The sequence below is a fragment of the Perognathus longimembris genome, chromosome 10, assembly GCF_023159225.1.
Source record: "Perognathus longimembris pacificus isolate PPM17 chromosome 10, ASM2315922v1, whole genome shotgun sequence".
Taxonomy (NCBI): domain Eukaryota; kingdom Metazoa; phylum Chordata; class Mammalia; order Rodentia; family Heteromyidae; genus Perognathus; species Perognathus longimembris.
Genome location: NC_063170.1, coordinates 9,369,851 through 9,389,870, shown reverse-complemented (window position 1 = coordinate 9,389,870; position 20,020 = coordinate 9,369,851). Strand labels below are relative to the sequence as shown.

Here is a 20,020-nt window from a genome sequence, read left to right as displayed (position 1 = left end):
AAACTTAGAAGGTAGTGTGACATGTGCAAATTAATGGATAAAATGAACCAGAAGTTGCTGCATGGATGGTGAGATGATAATAATAATAGTTACTTTTCATAAAATGAGTTAGAATGTCTAAATTACTTAACCTAATCCTTAAAAAGCCTAATTTGTAGATGCTGTCCTCCTCAGCTTAGGAATGAGAAAATGAAGAATAGTTAGGTAATATATCCAAAGCGGCACTTAACCAGGAAGTGATGGGAGCTGGCATTTGGATGGAGTTATTCTTGCTGTTAGAGCTTCAACTCTTTATCACAGCACTGTATAAATGGTTTTGAAAATTTAGAAGAACTTTGAATAATTAGAGAATGCTTCATAAAGGAGATGGCATTTGGATTGACCTTTACCAGATGGAAGGATTTCTCTATGTGGAGGGGAAGAATGTACTTGATGGGTTATAGTAGAGTATTCTGTACTCAAGTACTGATCAATATGTAAAATTTGTGATTATGGAGTCTTGAAAATTGAACTAGAGGCTTCGTAGCCCATTAAGTTTCATAATAACCTCTGGAGTCATAGCTTAGTTCAAATCCACACTACACCATTACTATTCAGTGTGAGATCTTTGGCAAATCAAAGTCACTTAATCTTTCTGAACTTTATCATTAAATGGCCTAGCACATTTTAAGCATTCGGTAAATAGTTTTTATTGTAATGAAGCTTTTATTACATTCAATTATTTTTACATTAAATTACTACTGTTCTACACTAAGTTTAATATTAGTAACTGTTCTGTAGATTTCATTTCTGCCTAGACTACAAAATCTAAGTGGACTTACTGTAGAAATTGTGTTCATGTACATCTTGGGTGCTGCTTGTCTCCATGAAGTCACCTTTCCTCAGAAGCACCTTCATGATTTCCCTGTGGGTGGTGGGTAACATATGGGCATGACTGCTTTCTTGGCTCGGTACAGGCACTTGTCATGGATTGTATGGTCTAGAAATAATGTTTCTTCTATTAGTTGACTGATTTTAGCTAAGTAGCCTAGACCAGATTTAGAAAAATTTACATAAGTTTTCGTCTCTTTGTACTGTCTCTCTTTAGAATTCTGAGTAGCTTGAGTCTTAGGAAACTGATGGTGGGACACAATCACATCCAAGCGCTTCCAGCCCTGGTAGAGCACATCCCCCTGGAGGTGCTGGACATACAGCATAACCTTCTCTCCAGGTTGCCAGACACTCTCTTCTCCAAGGCCTTAAAGTGAGTACTAGATATTCTTTTCTCCCAGGAGTAGTATCAGTGGATAAGCAAACCACTCACTATTTACAGAATGTGTAAATAGCATTCTTCTTGTAGAAGTACAATTTGGTATAGCCTTTGTAAATCTCAGTTTGGCAATGTACTAAAAAACTTGTTTAAAGTATATGTCCTTTGCTCTCATAAATTCTGTGCCTAGGAATGAATCTTAAAGTTATAATTAGATAATGACTCACATGTATTTATTCATTATAATGTCCATAATAGTGTATGTATGGAAATATTGATAGTCTGAAGATCCATCATTAAGGGATTATTATGAGATTTGTAAAGTAAATAATCATGCTGCTAAACCAGAAAATTTCCTCTCCTCCCCTCCTTTCCCCTCCCCTCCCCTTCCCTTTCCTGTTCTGTTCTGTTCTTTTTTTCTCTTTCTTTGGTGCTAAAGATGGAATCCAGGGTCTGTGCATATTAGGCAAGCCATCTACCAGGGAGTTATATCTCAGCCCTTATTTTAGGGGAGGTTGGATTGTCATTCTGGGGTTTGAGCTATAGGACTACTTGCGAGGTAGTCACTCTATCACTTGAGCCATGCCCCAGCCTTTTTTGCTTTAGTTAATTTTGAAATAGTCTCATACTTTTACCCGTGCTAGCCTGGACTGCACTTTTCCTGTTTATATTTCCTGTGTAGCTGTGATGACAGATCTGTATTGCCATACTTGACTGTAGTTTTCAGGTGAGGTCTTGCTAACTTTTCCTGGGCTGGCCTTGAACTGTGAGCCCCCAATCTCTGCCTCCTGAGCAACCTGGGAGCCACTGTGCCTAGGTTAGCTATTCCTTTTTTGAAACACGGTTGCACTTGGCTCAGGCTAGTCTTGAATTCATTATGTAGCCCAGGTTGACCTTAAACTCAAGATTCTGAGGGCTGGGAAAATATATATATCACTCTGCCAAACTCAGACCATTTTTTTTTTCTGGAGAATATCTTCATATATGTGCCTATGGTACTCAGCAGTCCTTTCAGTGAAAATACAGATGGTAAAAAATGAAGCCTGGTTAGAATTCCATCACTGTAGAAGAATGAGAAAAGAAGACATACTTATTTGCTTTCTTCTGTGTGGCTTGCATGAGCTGAGTAAAGGGAACTTTGCATTGGATAGACTCCGTTAGAGGAAACGGCCTGGAGGAAATTATTCTTTTGAGTGTGTGAGCTTAGGATGTCAGCATTCCATACTGAGAGCATGGACAAGATGGGGTCTGTATCATAAGAAAGCAACAATAAACACAAAGGAGATAATGATCTATGTGTTCTCTTAGTCTCAGGTACTTGAATGCATCTGCAAATAATCTGGAGTCTCTGCCTTCTGCTTGTGCTGGGGAGGAGAGTCGGAGTGTGCTGCAGCTGCTGTATCTTACCAGCAACCTCCTGACAGACCAGTGCATTCCTGTCCTGGTTGGGCACCCACACTTGCGAATCTTACATCTTGCAAACAACCAGCTGCAGACCTTTCCTGCAAGGTGAATGAATGTAAAGCATGATAACTTGAGAACATAATGTTAATCCTGCATTTGTCAGACTAAATTATACTTTCTTTATGTCAACTGACCTACTGGTACTGTGATTTTACTAATCCAGTGGGAAAGTCTCATCTTGTTTTTTCTTGAGTCAGTGTCTCTCTATGAAGCCTAGTCTGACCTTGTGATCCCTCTGCCTCATCCTCTCTAGTGCTGGTATTACATGTGTTGTTAGCATGCTGAGCTTGGGAGCTCTCATCTGAATTGTTTGTACCCAGTTGTTAAGTGTCAGTAACCAGAGAAATTGTGGTTCAAATATATTTTAAGTTTTAATTTTAATTATTTAAAAATGTTTCCTAGAAAAATACAGACTTATTAAGTAATTTAAAGAATTTCTAAAGATAGAATTCTCTTTCTCTTATCAATGTTGCATTAGAGGGTATATTTTGGTATTATCAGGAGTCTTATCCAATTTTGATGGTACTTTCACTATTGGAAGGATCAAAGACAGGTTGATATAAAATTGCAAGTACATCACAGAAAGTGAAAATAAGAAATTAGTAGTAAGGATAAAATTAGATCTAATTACAGATAACAAAACAAAGTGGAATTTAGGAGTAGCACTTTAAAGAAAATGTGTATTCTATATTGAATAATAGTTTCCTGCACAATGTTAAAATTGAACAGGCATAATCCCAATCTTATTTCTTTTGGACTATTTTCAGAGTCAAGTACAGTTTTGAGTAATCAGTCAGAAGCTGAGATATGGGTATGCATTCCTATTTAATAGTGAAAAAAATCCAAACAGGGATAGTGTAGGAGAAGAGGATAGAAGTTGACTATTTGGACATTGTGTATAAATACATTAGTAAGTTAAAGTAAATTATAAAACATGTATCTTGAAAATGGCACCATCTTGGGGGATGAGGTTTGAGATGGGTGTAGCTGTGTGGCCCAGGCTTGCCTGTAAACATGATCTGCCAGAAGCTGGAATTGCAAGTGTCATGACTTTTTCGAAATCTGAAATATCTGCCAAAATGTCATCAGAGATTATCTTTGATATTTTATTAAAAGAATTTTATTTTCTGTTTCCAGTTTCTTTCATTGAATATATAAGAATTTTCTCCAGAAGTGGCGCTGTGGCTCAAGTGGCAGAGTGCTAGCCTTGAGCAAAAAGAAGCCAGGGACAGTGCTCAGGCCCTGAGTCCAAGGCCCAGGACTGGCAAAAAAAAAAAAAAAAGAATTTTCTAAGCTTCATTTTTAAAAGTATGAATTTTATAGAAATAGAAATTATTTTTGATATGAGAAAAGTAGTATGTAAAATTATGAAAGACAAATATTCATTAGAGAAATTTGATAGGAAATTTAGTAAAATTATAATAATTCCTGCAGGTTGCTGGTATTATCAATGATTTATTTTTCAACATTTTTCTCCATGATATTGTTAAATGTTTTGTTAATTTTTTAGACCAGTAAATAACCATTTATTATGGTCCCCAAAATGGTGCTGCATGTACAATAAGAATTAGATAAGCACTTAGTGAAGATGAATTGTTATGCTCACCTGTAAACATTTGAAACTGAAATGAATCTTAGTGATGATTTAATACAACTGGCTCATTCTACAGCTGAAAGAGTCAAGGTCCACTCACTTTCCCTTACCCAGTATTTGGCAGCTAATTACTGGTAAAGCAAGGACCTAAACTGGTCTTGGGACAGTAGGTCCATGCTATTTGAGTCATATCCTAAAATCAGGCAACAAGAAGATGTTCATGCCCAAAGCTGTAAGAAAAACAAGGGCAGTGCCAGCCAGAAACATGCAGAGAGGCAGGTGAGGCTGAGGCCCAGCAGCTCACTTGCATTGGTGTGCCATTCATTGCTGCTGTTTCCTCTGCAATAGACCAGTTTGGTCTTCTGTACTCTGTGGCTTCTGTGAAATAGCACTTACTGGCCTGATGCTCTTTTTCAGCAAATTAAATAAATTGGAGCAGTTGGAAGAACTGAACCTAAGTGGCAACAAGCTTAAAACCATTCCCACAACCATAGCAAACTGCAAAAGACTGCATACCCTTGTTGCACACTCCAATAACATTAGCATTTTTCCAGAAATACTGCAGTTGCCTCAGATCCAGGTACTGATTTTTTTTTTTTTGTGGTGGGGGGCAGGGGTACCGGGGTTTGAATACAGGGTCTCACAGGGCCACATTCCCAGTTCTTTTTTGCTTAGAGTTATTCTTTTGGGGTAGGGCCACCTAGTTTGTCTAGGCTCGATCTTGGACTATGAACCTATATGACTCCCATATAGCTGGAATTATGGGCTTGTTTGTTGAATTAGGCATCTTTCTTATATTTTGCCTGGGCTGACTGAACTGTTATTCTTCTGATTTCTGCCTCTAAAGTAGCTGAGATTACTGGGATGACTACCATCCAGCCTCAGACCCATGTATTTTTTATGTACTGGCATTCTATCTTTATGATGAAATGACAGGATTGTATGATGCCTCTCTCTTAAGGAAGAAGAGAAAAAAGGAGTGTAAATGAAACTATTCTCTTTCTATAAGGAAGAGATATTTTTCTTATATGGAAGGGATTTTGTTCTCTTCTGATATGCCCAGTTTAGGATCAGGGAATATGGAATTCATTCCTGAGAAGAAATTTCAATTCACTTTCAGGGATTTAGTAAGTGGTTAAGTGATTGATAGTAGATAATGAGCTATGCTGTGTTTTCTTTTATTTCTCTGTTTGCAGTTTGTAGACCTAAGTTGCAATGACTTGACAGAAATACTAATTCCAGAGGTTCTACCTGCTACATTACAAGACCTTGACCTGACTGGAAATACGAATCTGGTTCTGGAACACAAGACACTGGACATGTTTAGGTAGGAAAAAAAAATTAGATATTGAATGCATGTATACTCTTGAGGCCCACCAGCCAACTGTGTGTCTTCTACAGGACTGTGGAGGTCTCAGCTAATTGAAAGAATAGAATGTCCCTAGAGTCTCTTCTTTGATTCAGTTATGAATGGATGTTCTATCCAGTAGTCTGCTAATTTTACATGGCTGGCCTAGATATTTTAGGTAGCACAGATCACATTGCAGTGTTTAAGAGACAATGCAGCTTCATTGTTCCAAGAGTTTATTATACTGTTAACAATTAAAGCAAGTAGACAATTGTCTGAAATTTAGAAGTTTTCATCATGCATTCATTTTGGTAATATTCATCACCTATACTTTTACTCCTTTCCTTGATTTCTCCTATATCTGAGCAAGGAGCTAATCATACTACTTTTATTCAGTCTCTTTGCAGATGAATCTTAGTCTGGCTCAAGAGATTATTTTATAAAATCTTGTTTTTATTGGGATAGTTGGTGGTGGTGCAAGGGGGTAGGGGAGAGAGGAGAGAAAGAGAGAGGAAGGAGAAACATTATTAATCTTCCCTAATTTCACCTCTCACAGCCATATTACAACTCTGAAAATTGATCAGAAACCTTTGCCAACCACAGATTCTACAGTTACTTCAACTTTCTGGAGCCATGGACTGGCTGAGATGGCAGGACAGAGAAATAAGTGAGTATATTTACCCTGAAAAGTGAGAAAGAGAAAAGGCAGCCTTTGATATCTGATGCTCTCAGCTTAGACTATGCTGTTCTGTCTGTGACACAAAAGCAAATCATAGCATGTGAACATCAGTTAAGATACCTCTGAAATCATGATAAAGAAAGATAAGAGCCAAGTGAATAGTCGACCTCCAAAATACCAAACAAACATCTCCTCATGGTTTTCTCAAGCTAATTTTCCTCTTCTATCTGTCAGATTTAGATTGAGAGACCCAAATGCATAAAGCTCTGCTTTCTGACAGTCACCAATCTGGTACAGTTCTTCACTTCCTAAGGCATTCTCTACAATGTTCCAGGAAAAGCTGAAATCTTATGATAGTTTATTGCCAGGACTCACTTCCCTGCGTACTCCAGAGTTTCATTTGTGCAATTTTTCTTGCTGCAAGTAGTAAACCTAGCTTTAACCACAGATGTATTCTGCTGGCCTTTGGCTGATCATGGACAAACTAGTCCTTAATCATTATGATAAGAAAACTATCTTATTGTACCAGCTTTTGACAGCATTGGAAAGCTAATAAGTAGTATCCATGACCTACTTTCCTTAGGATGTCAACTCTTTAAGATGCTGCTTCATTATCTAGGGAATTTTTTCTTACCTAGATGAAGATTTGCCACTTTGCTTTGTCACATGTTATTAAAACTTGATGAAAGAATGCTTCTACAAGGGACTGGGAATGTAGCTCAGTGGTAGTGTGCTTACCTAGCATGCATGGTTCAATTCCTCAATACCACATAAACAGAAAAGGCTAGAAGTGGCACTGTGGTGCAAGTGGTAGAGCACTACTAGTGGTAGAGCAAAAGACTCACAAAAAAATCCTAGAATGCTTCTACAAGTAGCTTTCTTTGATGATTATATTCTTGTCTTTCCATATAGGCTCTGTGTTTCTGCCCTCGCTATGGATAACTTTGCAGAGGGGGTGGGAGCTGTGTATGGCATGTTTGATGGAGACCGCAATGAGGAGCTTCCTCGCCTGCTGCAATGTACGATGGCAGATGTGCTTTTGGAAGAGGTACAGCAGTCTACAAATGACACAGTTTTCATGGCCAACACCTTCTTGGTATCTCACAGGTGAGCAGATGGTTGAATCATCCCTAACTCAGCTCTACTTTTGAGAAATAGGTCGCTTATGTATGAAGCCATGGTTTATAACTGTGGGATCAAGAAGAGATCCTGTTCCTTCTTCATGATTTTTCTTTCCATACAGGATTATAGAACTTTGTTTCGTTAAAGAAATTGTGGAAAAGTACCTCTCTAAGGCTCTGACTTTAAGAATACATTAAAAAAAAAAATACTCAACTTTTGCCGGGCACCAGTGGTTTATTCCTGTAATCCTAGCTACTCAGGAGGCTGAGATCTGAGGATTGTAGTTCAAAGCCAGCCAGGGCAGAAAAATCCCCATGAGACTTTTTTTTTTTGCCAGTCATGAGGCTTGAACTGAGGGCCTGGCTGGACACTGTCCCTGAGCTTCTTTTTCTCAAGGCTAGCACTTGAGCCATAGCTTTACTTCTAGCTTTTTCTGTTTATGTGGTACTGAGCAATCAAACCCAGGGCTTCATGCATGCTAGGCAATCACTGTATCACTAAGCCACATTACAAGCCCCCATGAGACTCTTATCTCCAATCAACCACTCAAAAACCAGATGTGGAGCTATGTTTCAAAGTGGTAGAATGCTAGCCTTTAGCAGAAGAGCTCAGACAGTGCTCTGGCCCTGAGTTCAAGCTTCTCCCCCACCCCCCAACAACAATAAAATGACCTTGTGGATTCACCTGCCTTCTCTATTGAACCCAAAGGTGGCTTAGGATCTGGGAAGACCAGAAATATGTGTAACAGATTGTGAGTCTATATAGGTGTTTGTATATTGAGGGAAATAATGTGATTTTCTCCAAAAATTAGTGACAACTGAATAGAGCCATATGTTCAGAATACTTGTTATTGAGAGTTAACAAGCTAATCTTCTCAACAATCGAAGCTACTTGGAGTAAAACCTCATAAACAAACTATTAAAAAAAAACCTCTTGGTAGCTAATGGAAAAATCTTTTACATCAGGTGGGTGGCTTACACTATGAGTAAAACAAACCAAAGCGTTAGGAAAGGAGTCTGTGTTTCAGTAGACCTGGGCTAGAGACTTGGTAGAATAAAGAGTTTGGGCAAGGCAGTTTAGTTTCTGAAGCACTTCCAAGAGCCATGTAGGCACTACTATACATTTTTCATCCTGTAAGTTCAAAATAGGCCAAATAGATATTTAATCAGAGAACATTCTTAGAGAAGTAACTGGCTGAGGATTTACAGCTAATAAATCTAGGCTTAGAATTTGAAACTAGATTGTTCTGTGGCATTTGCTGTATGTTTGTATTTTCTTCCATGTGTGGTCGGATAAAGGGAGTACAAGGAGAATCATAGTGCTTTCCACAGGAACTTAAAACCTGAGTGGTTCTCAAAATGCTTCTTCAGGATTAGCATCCTTGGCACACTAGAAAATTGATAGAAATGCAGATTATAATGCTAGTCTGTTGTCCACTGAATCAGAAACTCTGGAGCAGGACCCATCAGCATGTGCTCCAACCATTACCAGACCCTACACATGATTCTGATGTGCCAAAATTTGAAAACCCTTAAATAAGCAAGTCTCTGATCAGGCACACAGCAATAGAGAGAGGTGCCCTGCACTGTCCATTGCCCTTTTAAAATCTTTTCTTCTTCCATCAACTGAGAGAGGAAGGAAAACCCCCCATTATCACCACCACACATGATAGAGCCCTTCTGCTGATAAGGCTAAGGCCGGGTCGTAATTCTATGGCAGGAAAACACAAGGGAAGTATGGACATAATGGGCCACCTTCTTTCTTCTAATACTAGCTACCGGTTTTCTTTTTTACTTCTCTTTTTATACAGGAAGTTGGGAATGGCTGGCCAGAAGCTGGGCTCCTCTGCTCTCCTGTGCTATATCCGCCCTGACACTGCTGATCCAACAAGTAGTTTTAGCTTGACTGTGGCCAACGTTGGCACATGCCAAGCTGTTCTGTGCCGAGGTGGGAAGCCAGTGCCCCTCTCTAAAGTCTTCAGCCTGGAACAGGACCCAGAGGAAGCTGAAAGGGTGAAGGACCAAAAAGCCATCATAACAGAGGTGCATCTCACACTTTGCAGTCACTTCAACTACCCAAGCCTACTGAAGGCCACTTTGTAGAGAGGCCGTGAAGGTTCACTGTCTTCCTCTTGCACCTTTTAAATTGTATCCAAATCCAGATAAATGTTGAGGTCATATGATTTCAGTATGGCACTACAAGAAAATCTACTGAGCATTTAATGACTAGCAAAAAGAAAATGAAAAATTAGAAATGAAAGCCCTAGTTTACACTCCTGTAAATGAAATGCCTAGCAAGTAAAGTGAATGTTGTTCCCCACTTAGTTCACAATTCATCTGCTTTTGTTGTTCCAGCAGAAGAAAGATCTATAGTTTGGCATTTCCATTCTGAAATGCAAAATGTATTTTGTGTATGGCTTTCTATGATCTAGAGAGGATTTTTCCTTATAATGAAACATCAAGTACTTACTTTTTTTCTTTTTCTTTTTTTTTAGCTTTTTCTCCTTTGTAGAGATTAGCACAACCTTTTTTTCTTTTTCTTTTCTTTTTTTTTTTTTTTTTTTTTTTTTGCCAGTCCTGGACCTTGGACTCAGGGTCTGAGCACTGTCCCTGGTTTCTTTTTGCTCAAGGCTAGCACTCTGCCACTTGAGCCACAGTGCCACCTCTGGCCATTTTCTATATATGTAGTGCTGGGGAATCGAACCCAGGGCTTCATGTATACAAAGCAAGCACTCTTGCCACTAGGCCATATTCCTAGCCCTAGCATAACCTTTTGATTTCAGAGAGACATTAGCAATGTTTGTTGTTGATGTTGGTTGTGGGGCTTGAACCCAGGGTCTGGGCTCTGTCCCTGAGCTCCTTTTGCTCAAGGCTCTATAGACCACTTTGAGCCACAGCACCACTTTAGTTAATTAGACATAAGAATCTCACAGACTTTCTTGCCCCAGGCTGGCTTTGAACTATGGTCCTTAGATCTCTGCCTCCTGAGTAGCTAGCATTGCAGGCCACCAGTGCCTGGTGACATTAGCAATTATATGTGAACATTGCTCACTACAAAAATTATGTTCAGATTTCTTGACCATTTTAAATTGGATTTTTACTAAAGTTTTGTTATAAGTGTTCTGTAAGTTTTTTCCCCCCAGTCTGGGCCTTATCTTTCTATTCCTCTAACAGCATCTCTTGCAGAACAGTTTTTAGCTCTAACGAACCCATTTATCCTTTCTTCTTTTTTCTTTCATGGATTGTGCTTTTTGTGTTGTATCTAAAAACTCATTGCCATACCCAAGGTTGCTCGTATTTTGTTTTTTATTTTTAGAAATTATTATCTTTAAGTAGTTATACAAAAGGGTTTCAACTCAGCAAGTCAGATTATGAGTCAGTGCATCTTGATCAACATCACCCTTCCATCCTTCTCCCCCACCTTTCCTCATCCCATCCATACCCTCAAGTGATGTTGTCTTTACAAGTTTTGTTATTCTGAGTTTTACATTTAGGCTTATGACCATTTTGAATTGGTTTTTGTAAAAAGTGTAAGCTCTATATCTTAGGTTTTTTTTATGTGTATATCTACTTGTTCCAGAACCATTTGTTAAAGACTGTCCTTATCCCATAGTATTTTCTTGCTTCTTTGTCAAAAGACTATTGATGTATTATACAAGTACTGTCCATCTTAGTTTCTATCCAATGAAATATACAGTCAGTATTGTATTGTCATGTATTGATATGATTAGGATTCTGAGATCCAAATTAGACATTTTTCCTAGGAAAGCCTTTTAGTTAAAAAAAATAGAAGGGAAAAGACATCTTTTTGTTTGACCAGACTATTTTTTCCCCCCAAATTTAGACAATGCTTAGATTTTTCTTAGGGAAATCTAGACAAGTAGGAGTGTGTGTGTGTGTGTGTGTGTGTGTGTGTCTGTCTGTCTGTCTGTCTGTCTGTGTCTGTGTCTGTGTGTCTGGGGCTTGAGCTCAGAGCCTCAAGCTTTCTCTTGGCTTTTTCCCTCAAGGCTGGTGCTCTACTACTTGAGCCACAGCTCCACTTCTTGCTTTTTGCTTTTTAGCTTGGAGATAAGAGCCTCATAGACTTTTCTGATTGGACTGGCTTTGAACTGCTATCCTCAGACCTCAGCCTCCTGAGTAGGATTAGAGGGGTGAATTGCTAGCACCCAGATTTTGTTATTTTAACCACAGACGTCTTTATTTGCCTATTTGCCATGTATAGTACTTTCGTACTTTAATTAATAACCTCCATGAAAGAGATGCATATATTTCACCAATGAAGAAAATAAAATTTACAGTTTGTGACCAATTCTGGTAAATGAGAAGGCAGAGGGTTTTTTTTTTTTTTTTTTTTTGTTTTTTTTTTGCCAGTCCTGGGCCTTGGACTCAGGGCCTGAGCACTGTCCCTGGCTTCTTTTTGCTCAAGGCTAGCACTCTGCCACTTGAGCCACAGCGCCACTTCTGGCCGTTTTCTGTACATGTGGTGCTGGGGAATCGAACCGAGGGCTTCATGTATACGAGGCAAGCGCTCTTGCCACTAAGCCATATCCCCAGCCCCTGAAGGCAGAGTTTTTATACACAGAGCAACTGCAACTGTAAAGTTAATTTATTGGTATGTTTAGAGAATCTGTTTTGTTTCTCTAAAAGAAATTAATATAAAAGTAGCAGCATATAAACATTTCCAACTGTCATTCTTGGTATAGTCCCTATAGAGTAGATCAGTAATGCTACAGATGTTAGCTTCTTCCTCTGTAGGCCAAATAAACAAAAATTAATTGATATTTTGGCTGCTCAGATTTTTCTTTTTTTTTTTTTTTTTTAAGATTACAGGCTTGCCTGGCCAGACTGGCTGTTTTTGTTTTTATTTATTTATTTTTTGGCCAGTCCTAGGGCTTGAACTCAGGGCCTGGGCACTTTCCCTGGCTTCTTTTCGCTCAAGGCTAGCCATCTGCCACTTGAGCCACAGCGCCACTTCTGGCCGTTTTCTATATATGTGGTGCTGGGGAATCGAACCCAGGGCTTCATGTACACAAGGCGAGCACTCTTACCATTAGGCCATATTCCCAGCCCTCAGATTTTCTTAACCATTTGAAATCTTTTCAGTTCCATTAGTGCCTTTTTAAACAAGAAATCATTTTTAGTGACCTCAATTTTGGCCTCTTTTAAGAGTACTGATGTGGAATTACTGACAGTTCTTCTTGTTTCTCAGACACACATTTCTTGATTTAAGGCCATGCTAAGGTCCATCTTCATGTTAGAAAAAGTCCTTTGAAATGTCCAACTCACTCTAATTTCATTGAATTGAACTTCAGTCCTCTCAACTATTTGGTATAATAACCATAAGACATTTTGTTATTTTAGAATTTTCTTCATTCATTTTTTTTAGGCCAGTCCTGGGGCTTGGACTCAGGGCCTGAGCACTGTCCCTGGCTTTTTGCTCAAGGCTAGCACTCTGCCACTTGAGCCACAGCGCCACTTCTGGCGGTTTTCTGTATACGTGGTGCTGGGGAATTGAACCTGGAGCCTCATGTATATGAGGCAAGCACTCTTGCCACTAGGCCATATCCCCAGCCCCTTCTTCATTCATTTTTGTAAGTCTGCTTAAACTGCTTGTAGGACAAAACATATAATATATACTATTGTATTATAGATCCCTATACATTGTGATCTGGAAATAATAGGAAAATTACATGTCATTGTTGCTTGTTGCTCACAATTTGTATTCTGTTTGTCTCTAGGACAACAAAGTGAATGGGGTGACCTACTGTACCCGGATGCTAGGCTGTACATACCTCTACCCTTGGATCCTCCCCAAGCCTCACATATCTTCCACTCCGCTCACCATTCAAGATGAATTGTTAATTCTGGGAAACAAAGCATTGTGGGAACACTTATCATATACAGAAGCTGTCAATGCAGTACGTCATGTGCAAGACCCCTTAGCAGCTGCTAAGAAGCTGTGCACATTAGCACAGAGCTATGGTTGTCAGGATAATGTGGGGGCCATGGTGGTTTATTTGAACATTGGTGAGGAAGGCTGCACCTGTGAAATGAACGGGCTCAGCCTCCCAGGTCCTGTGGGATTTGCTTCAACCACCACCATCAAGGATGCCCCCAAGCCCACCACTCCCTCCTCTAGTAGTGGCATTGCCTCAGAATTCAGCAGTGAAATGTCCACCTCTGAGGTGAGCAGTGAAGTGGGCTCCACGGCTTCTGATGAGCATAACACTGGGGGCCTGGAGGCTGGCTTGCTTCCACGACCAGAGAGGCGCTGTAGCCTCCACCCAACACCCACCTCTGGGGTTTTTCAGCGCCAGCCATCTTGTGCGACCTTCTCCAGTAATCAGTCAGATAATGGCCTGGACAGTGACGATGACCAGCCTGTTGAAGGGGTCATAACTAATGGCAGCAAGGTGGAAGTAGAAGTAGATATTCACTGCTGCCGAGGAAGAGATCTTGAGAATCCTCCTACTTTTTCAGAGAATTCTACTCGATGTCCTGAGGAACATGCTAGAGGGTTGTATTTTGGGATCCGAAGACAGAACAGTGTAAATAGTGGCATACTTTTGCCAATGAGCAGGGACAAGATGGAGTTACAGAAGTCTCCCTCCACTTCCTGCCTGTATGGAAAGAAGCTCTCCAATGGCTCCATTGTGCCCCTCGAGGACAGCCTGAACCTCATTGAAGTGGCCACTGAAGCCCCCAAGAGGAAAACAGGCTATTTTGCTGCCCCTACTCAGCTGGAACCAGAGGATCAGTTTGTTGTGCCTCGTGACTTGGAAGAAGAAGTGAAGGAGCAAATGAAGCAGCAGCACGAAGGCAGGCCGGAGCCTGAGCCCAGTGAAGAGGATCGGACTGAGCCCCTGGAAGAGTTTGACACGGCGCTGTGATTCTGCCCTTGAAGGGCACAATGTGAGGGTAGGCTGTGAAACTGTGGGGAAGGGACCTGCAGGAGGCACTTGGCCTCAGTGTTTCTAACTGTGGATGTGTGGGGTCGAATTTGGAGCCAAAAAAAGGTAAGAGCTATCAGGGACTGGCCATAGATGAGCCAGAACCACTATCAGTGTTAAGTTTCATGTTTAACCACATTGTAATTCCCAGTTACTGGGAGGAAAGCAGATGCTCTCTTATCAGTCCTGCCACCTGCCATTAACCCTTTCTCTCCTAGGATCATTTTCAAAATTTGCCTGCCTGGGCAGGAAAGGGACTATTTTTGTGGAGGAAATAATTGAAGGTTGATTCCTTTTACTAATTGCTGCTGATGGATCTCTGTGACAGAGAAATCACCTTATCTCTCAGACTAACTAAGGGGGTATGATGTGACTAGTCACATGGCTTTTCTTTCTTCTCTACGAGAATATAGCCTCAAAATGATGTTTATTGGAGGTGTAGAACTGATCAAACAGATAATTTATGTATGAAATGTAACGAAAGCACTTTTCCTCGACTGTGAACTTTTTATTTTTGAATCTGCACTCGAGCCAATCTTAGAAGCAGTCCAGCACCTTTATCCATAGGCAGATATAACTGGGTGTTGGAGCCTTCTCCGGGGGGTACTTGGAAGAGCCATGGAAACTGGTGTAACTGTTGGACGTTAGACTGTGAAAGCTCCTAAGAAACTTGGGATGGTAGGATGATCTTTGGGGGATGAAGACAGGGAAGAAGTGAGAACTCAGACTACTTCCCCCACTCAGAAAGAGAATCACTCCTTGACAAATATGATACCTGCTAGGAACTATGGTCCCAGCAGATGAAGTGAGGCAGTTAGGAATTAGCTTCTTTCCTCAACATGTGGTAGAGTTGGCAGTCACCTTACTGATGGCAGTCAGCCTACCTTCCAGGTAGGGCCAAGGCTGACACCGCAGGCGTTCAAGGCACCTTGAGTTACCCTAGATGATGGCTGTGAAACAGATGGAAGCTGACTGAGGACAGATGGGTGGGTGGAGCTTACATATTATTCTTGTTCCTTCTCTTTCTCAAGAGCTAACATTTGAGTGGACCCTTCCGAATATTGCTGATTCAAAACATTGTTTCAAAGTAATGGGCTCAATACTAATATAAGAAAAACTCAATTGAGGGGCTGGGAATATGGCCTAGTGGTAGAGTGCCTGGAATACATGAAGCCCTGGGTTTGATTCCTCAGCACCACATATATAGAAAAAGCCAGAAGTGGCGCTGTGGCTCAAGTGGTAGAGTGCTAGCCTTGAGCAAAAAGAAGCCAGGGACAGTGCTCAGGCCTTGAGTTCAAGCCCCGGGACTGGCAAAAAAAGAAAGACTCAATTGAGAAATTCCTAAGCTTACAGAAACCCTTGTTTTGCAGATTCCACATAGCCCTACTTAAATACAATTCCTTCCATATTTCTGCTACTTTATTCATCAAAAGGTTTACTTAGGAAAATTAATTCCTATTTATGCCTATACATGTTGGCATCGCTTGATTTATCCAATGGGAAATGTGCTGTGATGTTTCGGAACATTTTACAATTGAAGAGAAAATAGAATGGAACAATTTTTAATTTGTTTCATTTGAAACAACATGTTAAATGTAAGATTAGAAACACATATTTTACTCCTTTGTGGTTTTTTTTGTGGGGGGGGGAGGGATGTTTTTGTTTCAAGCAATAGTTAAAAACCAGGTAACTGTCCACAACAGTTCTGTCTTCATCCTCCACAGGCCTCGTGCCCCTGTGCATGTATCAGTGGGGTAGACCCTGGGAGGCTCGTCTCACTCCAGTGACTACCCAGTCTTCAGCCCCCTCTCTATCTGAACTCAAGTCCCCAATGAGTTTGGGACATTTGACTTCCTTCTGCCAAACTACTGATCAGCTACTGAACAGCGTTAGAACTCAGGTCTTCAATTTGAAGTGGGGAACGTGGTGGCTCATACACAATGTAGGTTCTGTTAGATGGGACAGTGATGTGTTGCCACCTTATTTTTATATGGGAAAAAAGCAGGACAAAAAAAGAAAATGAAGGAAAAACCCAAGATGATAATGATGAATGATGTAAAACATTTTCCTACTCAGACAGCAGAACCTTTGGGTATAGAATAGTGATGCCTGAAAGAATCAAGGTTATTTCGGAAAAGTACCACTTCAATAGTATATAGTCTTATAAAAATTGTCCTTTATCTGTGAACCTTTTTCTTATCTTCTGTTTGTTTCCCACACTACTTATTGGAACCCCTTTAAAATAGAATTCTGACATGGCCTTGTAAAAAGTAACTCTTGTTTGCTGCCAGGTGCCAGTGGCTCATGCCTGTAATCCTAGCTACTCAGGAGGCTAAGGACCATGTTTGAAGCCAGCCTGGGCAAGAAAGTCCATGAGGCAATTATCTCCAATTAACCACCAAAAAGCCAGAGGTAGAGTTGTGGCTCAAGTGGTAGAGCATTAGCCTTGAGCAAAAAAAAAAAGCTCAGGGATAATGCCTAGGCCTGAGTCAAGCCCCAGGACCAGCACACACAACACACACTCATATACACACCCCAGGACCGGCACACACACACACACACAAAAGTATTTACTTTTGGTCAGCAGAACTCTGAAATTCCAAATGTGGTTATTTTCAGAAAGCATTGATTGTATTGAAAACCTTAATATAGGCTTTACCAAAACTGGTTCCACATTTTAAAAATTTCTTCTCATTTGTGTCCTTCTACAGTTGCTCTGAATTAAAACAGAGCGCAAAAGTCCACAGTCCATCACCTATGCATCTCTTTTGTCTTACGAGGTACTTTGCAGACATGTTCCCTGAGTGGGCTGTCAGTGAAGGCCAGGTAAATGAGATCATCCCAGGACTTTGCCCCAGTGGGTGTGTTCTCCAAGTGGGCAGAGTACAGAGGTTCTTGGCATCAGCCTGATTGCTGGGTCTCTCTGTGTACCTCCCACTTTGAGAAATTCAAGAGAATTTCCGAAAGAACACTCCTGCTTGTGGGTACAGCTCAGGAGTCCCACAGGGAAAGGAAAGTACATGTGGTGTGCCAGTCAAGATATTCTTAGTTTATCCAAAGGATGGAGGGATATATATATATATATATATGAAAAAATTGAATGTTGGTAGGGATATAAAGCTACCATGCTACTATTAGAGCCAAGTTGTTGAATTACTACTCCTGACCCAAGTGAAGGCTTTATTATACTACTGTAGAGTGTATGTGTGCAATAAGTCTGTGAATTCATTCTCCTGGCATACAGAAGAGCGAGTGCAAACAGCTTGGTGTAGTCACTGGGTGCTATTACAGTTGTTTGTAGAGAGTGCTGTTTTCCAGGAGATGGAGCCAGTTAGGTTTGGCCAATCTACTGACTCTCAGTTGATGCTCTTCTTTCCATGTAGACCTTCAGCAAAAGCAACTATTCGGAAAAGCCACAGGCTCACCTTCTCTAGCTATTCACTAATGACTAATGAAGAGACCTCCATAAGGGAGCACTTGGCTGTTATGATACATGTACCAATTCCTGAAGAATTAGTCTCCAAGCCATTTGGTGATGTCTGCAGCATCACTGTAGAACTGTCTTGTGTCATTTTTTGCTTCCCTCTGGGTGGAGCCTCCAGATTCTCCCAATCATGGGGGCAAGTTCGTCTTTCTCTCCAGTTAGTGACTGCCCTGTGGTTGGGGGAGCACTTCCTAGATTGAGAAAAGCAGCTTTGGTCAAACTTGCTCTGTTCCCTCATTTGGTGATCAGCCAATCAGCATAAGCTCCTTGTATTCTAAATCTTACACACCTCTCCCAAATGCTATAAGGTTTTCTCCCACTGTTGCCAATGGCTGTCATCCAGACAGTGGGCTCATATCTTATGGTTTTGTGCAATCATTGTCGTATTGTAGTCCTAAGACTCATTATAGTGTATTTTTGATATTTTTGAAATGTGTTAAATTTTTTAATTCAATAATATGAGCCAGAGCATGTTGCAGCAAATCTATTGTTTGTAATAAATAACAATAATAATAAATAAAATAAAATGGAATATCTTTCTCATGCTTTTGTTTTAAAATGGAATGCTTGTTATTTTATACTTTATTTTAATGGGAAGCTATATTTTTTCCCTAAGTTGTATGTAAAATTAGGTTCTTAATCAAAAGTTTAGGATTTTTCTACTTTTTCCTTGCTTTAAGGAAAGATAAGAATAATAATGTGAAAACACATTACATAACATCCTATGAATTTGTGAGTTAAGGCAAAAATAAATATTTTTGGTCATCTTTTGTGTTAGCTATGTGTCACTGTAACAATACCCGGGGTAGTCTACTTGTGAAGAGGCTTATATTTAGTCCACAGCTTTAGAGAGGTTCAAGGGCATGGCGCTGGCCTGGCCTCCCTTCTTAGCTATATCACATCATGGTAGATAGGAATAGTGGGAGCATGTTTTAGAGCAAATAATTACATATCAAACTAGGAGCACAGGTCTGGATGGGCCAAGCTCAAATTTGTAACACTCCCTTCCTGAGAGTTACCAAGGAGTCCCACGAGAACCAGCGGCCAGGGCAGGGCAGCTCCAGTCACCTGGGGGTGCACACGAAGAGCTGCTTTAGCACCACAGTGAGAAATGGTAACTACTGGCTAAACTTCTTAACCTTGAGTTTTGTCTCCTCATCTGTTACTTGTGAATAACAAGTCTTGGCTTGCTTGCCTGCCAAATGATACTGGAACAGATCAAGTTAGCGAAAGCATTTTGAACACTGGAAATGGACAAGTGGCAGAGTTGCTGTCAGCCACTGGCATGTCAGGAAGAGTGTCCTAGTTGGGCTTGGGCACAGGGCTGGGGTCAGATAGTCCAAAGTCATCCTATTTAATCCAGCATAGGACTGGATGTGGACAGAGATCTAGTAGGGACAGGGTTTAGGGAATAAACGTCAGGAGAGAATGGTGCATGTTGGGATGCTGTCTTTGAAGTGCACGTTAGGCTTTTGTTGTTACACTTCCCACCCCTCAGTGAGCCAGGGCAGTCAGTCACCATGCTCCAGGTCAGCTCTGACGTCCCGGCTGCACGTTCCTGCCGCACAGCACTTATCTCAGCCAAGCAACATCCAGTCCGGGTGTTTATTTTCTCCCATGCTTTTTTTTTCCCTTGTCCTTCCAGATTTACTTTTGACCCTTTGTTTCACACAAGTATGAATTAGCTATTTAGACAGAGCTGTTAGGGGAAAAAAAGCCCTGCATAACCTTTAATTGAAAAAAAAAAAGCCCCGTAACTGAGCTGACATAGTCTAGTCTATTGGAGAACAGGTGTAAGGTATAACAGCAGGTAGTTATAAAGTACTTGAGAATAAAATTACTTAAAGAATTTTATTTTTTAAGGCTCAATGTTAAAGATGTGTTACATTATGAAGACAGTTTAGGGCACTGACCAGATACCAGCTGACTTCGAAGGCTTTCTCTCTGGCACCTGTCAGCAAATTCAGAAATAAAGAGGCCTCTGATAAGCCTGTGCTATCTAGTTAAATTAACTGTTTTATCCCTGAAATCAGTTGCATTGACACATTTAAGAGGTGAATTTTCTCACTATTAGTATGAATTTTCTCACTGTTTGCAATCATTTAATGTTTTAAAAAATTATAAACTCTTT

At 40.5% G+C, this 20,020-nt stretch overlaps 1 protein-coding gene across 2 annotated transcripts in view; it reads left to right on the top strand.

The window, feature by feature from the left end:
* Phlpp2 (PH domain and leucine rich repeat protein phosphatase 2) overlaps nucleotides 1–15,623 on the top strand; it is a 63,911-nt gene extending 48,288 nt beyond the window's left edge. For both annotated transcript variants that reach the window (XM_048355172.1, XM_048355171.1), the window contains exons 12-19: nucleotides 1,088–1,243; nucleotides 2,558–2,758; nucleotides 4,725–4,887; nucleotides 5,504–5,634; nucleotides 6,212–6,322; nucleotides 7,247–7,441; nucleotides 9,267–9,498; nucleotides 13,194–15,623. In XM_048355172.1, coding sequence (XP_048211129.1) covers nucleotides 1,088–1,243; nucleotides 2,558–2,758; nucleotides 4,725–4,887; nucleotides 5,504–5,634; nucleotides 6,212–6,322; nucleotides 7,247–7,441; nucleotides 9,267–9,498; nucleotides 13,194–14,345 — 2,341 coding nt within the window. In that variant the 3' untranslated portion in view covers nucleotides 14,346–15,623. The remainder of the gene's footprint in view (nucleotides 1–1,087; nucleotides 1,244–2,557; nucleotides 2,759–4,724; nucleotides 4,888–5,503; nucleotides 5,635–6,211; nucleotides 6,323–7,246; nucleotides 7,442–9,266; nucleotides 9,499–13,193) is intronic.
* Nucleotides 15,624–20,020: the final 4,397 nt, after the last annotated feature.